At 32.6% G+C, this 2047-nt stretch overlaps 1 protein-coding gene across 5 annotated transcripts in view; it reads right to left on the reverse strand.

Annotated features, from left to right (window-relative positions):
• Positions 1–2047, reverse strand: part of LOC106466577 (homeobox protein extradenticle-like) — a 114762-nt gene that overhangs the window by 29921 nt on the left and 82794 nt on the right. For all 5 annotated transcript variants that reach the window (XM_022394605.1, XM_022394606.1, XM_022394608.1 and 2 more), the window contains exons 5-6: positions 1174–1309; positions 185–278 (exon numbers count right to left, since the gene is read on the reverse strand). In XM_022394605.1, coding sequence (XP_022250313.1) covers positions 185–278; positions 1174–1309 — 230 coding nt within the window. The remainder of the gene's footprint in view (positions 1–184; positions 279–1173; positions 1310–2047) is intronic.

Consider the following 2047-nt stretch of genomic DNA (forward strand, 5'->3'; position numbering starts at 1 on the left):
TCTTGATTAATATTTAGTTTCAAAAGATGAATTTTAAATCTCTACAAAGTACTTGATTTACAATTGGTGTATCTACTTATTTTTACCAACATATTACTATGATGAGATTACCATTAATAGCCACTCATTAGACTGGTCAAAACTTTGTTTACCGGTTTTATGCGAGTAAGTAAAAAGTGCTTACCGGCTTTCTTGGCTGCGTACATATTGGCTTCCTCCTGTGCTTTACCAATGTTCTTCTTGTACCTGATCCGTTTGTTGCCAAACCAATTAGAGATCTAAAAGAAGAAGAAATCCTAGAAATCCAATAGTCTGTGGTTTTAAACTACTTATAAAGTAAAAGAAATCCTGAAACTGTTCATCTACGTTTACACTAGCCTGTGGTTTTAAACTACTTATAAAGTAAAAGAAATCCTAAAACTGTTCATCTACGTTTACAGTAGCCTGTGGTTTTAAACTACTTATAAAGTAAAAGAAATCCTAAAACTGTTCATCTACGTTTACAGTAGCCTGTGGTTTTAAACTACTTATAAAGTAGAAGAAATCCTAAAACTGTTCATCTACGTTTACAGTAGCCTGTGGTTTTAATCGCTGTTCTACTAAATATGGATCAAGATTTGTATTATGATAAATACAACAAATTTATATCTCACATTTAGAGCAGAACCTGATGTACTGATTCAGTGAGTGCCCTAACCATCAGGCTATGCTAGGCCTAATTTTAATAGAAGATGTTTGAATTATCTGCTATTTCTTGATTAGTTTTAATTGCTGTTCTACTAAATATGGATCAAGATTTGTATTATGATAAATAAAACAAATTTATGTCTTAAATTTAGAGCAGAACATGGTGTACTGATTCAGTGAGTGCCCTAACCATCAGGATATGCTAGGCCTAATTTTAATAGAAGACGTTTAAATTATCAGCTATTTCTTGATTAGTTTTAATCGCTGTTCTACTAAATATGGATCAAGATTTGTATTATGATAAATACAACAAATTTATGTCTTACATTTAGAGCAAAACTGGTGTACTGATTCAGTGAGTGCCCTAACCATCAGGCTATGCTAGGCCTAACTTTAATAGAAGATGTTTGGATTATTATAAATACAACAAATTTATGTCTTAAATTTAGATCAGAACCTGGTGTACTGATCCAGAGTGTTTCTCACCTGGGAAACTGTAATTCCACATTTCTTGGCTAGTTCCTCTTTGGCCTCTTCACTGGGGTAGGGGTTACTAAGGTGTGAATAAAAGTACTCGTTGAGGACCTCTGTGGCTTGTTTACTAAAATTTCTCCTCTTTCTCCTGCAGAAAATAAAAATTATAGATCGACAACCCTAATTTCTCTAACAATTCTACTATTTACGTTTTCCTGTAGAACCGGCACATCGTTCTCAATCGTGGTGAGTTTTAAATTAAAATTGAGTTCAAAACACTTATTAAAATCTCGATAATACATCATTAAAAATTACAAAATACAAATATTTTAAAACACTTTATTGAAAGAATCAGGCCTTGCCTAAAGGCTTCTAAATGTTTCGATGGGTCACAAATCCGCAATTAACATCAAGGAGACAGCAGAGTAGCATTATTCTCATATCTTCCTACCTTAGATAATGCCAAAATTTAGGCTTAACAATTAGAAGAGAAGGTGCTGCCGCCTAATTATCTTTTACAACAGATTTCCAGAAAGAAAAAAAAATTACAACTCCTGAAGCAGAATTTCTATTTAAAGTTAACCAAGAATTCTTGAATATTTCTAACGATTCCTTTATATTTAGTTCGTATTTAATATTAAAATATTATCCCAATTTAACACTGTGAGAAAGAGGGCGCTTCGTCATATGTTCAGTTAAAGCCGATTCATTAATTTTTCTCATTTGTATAGTCAATTTGTATTTATTAAGTCTACATTTAAAATTTCTACTAAACCCGATTTTTAGCATTATAAGCCCTCAACGTACCATTGAGCAACCGGGGGGGGGGGGGGACGAGATAATATAAAGAAAAAAAAAATTTCTCTGAAAGAATATCTGAACCCCC

The sequence above is a fragment of the Limulus polyphemus genome, unplaced genomic scaffold (assembly GCF_000517525.1).
Source record: "Limulus polyphemus unplaced genomic scaffold, Limulus_polyphemus-2.1.2 Scaffold2307, whole genome shotgun sequence".
Classification (NCBI taxonomy): Eukaryota; Metazoa; Arthropoda; class Merostomata; order Xiphosura; family Limulidae; genus Limulus; species Limulus polyphemus.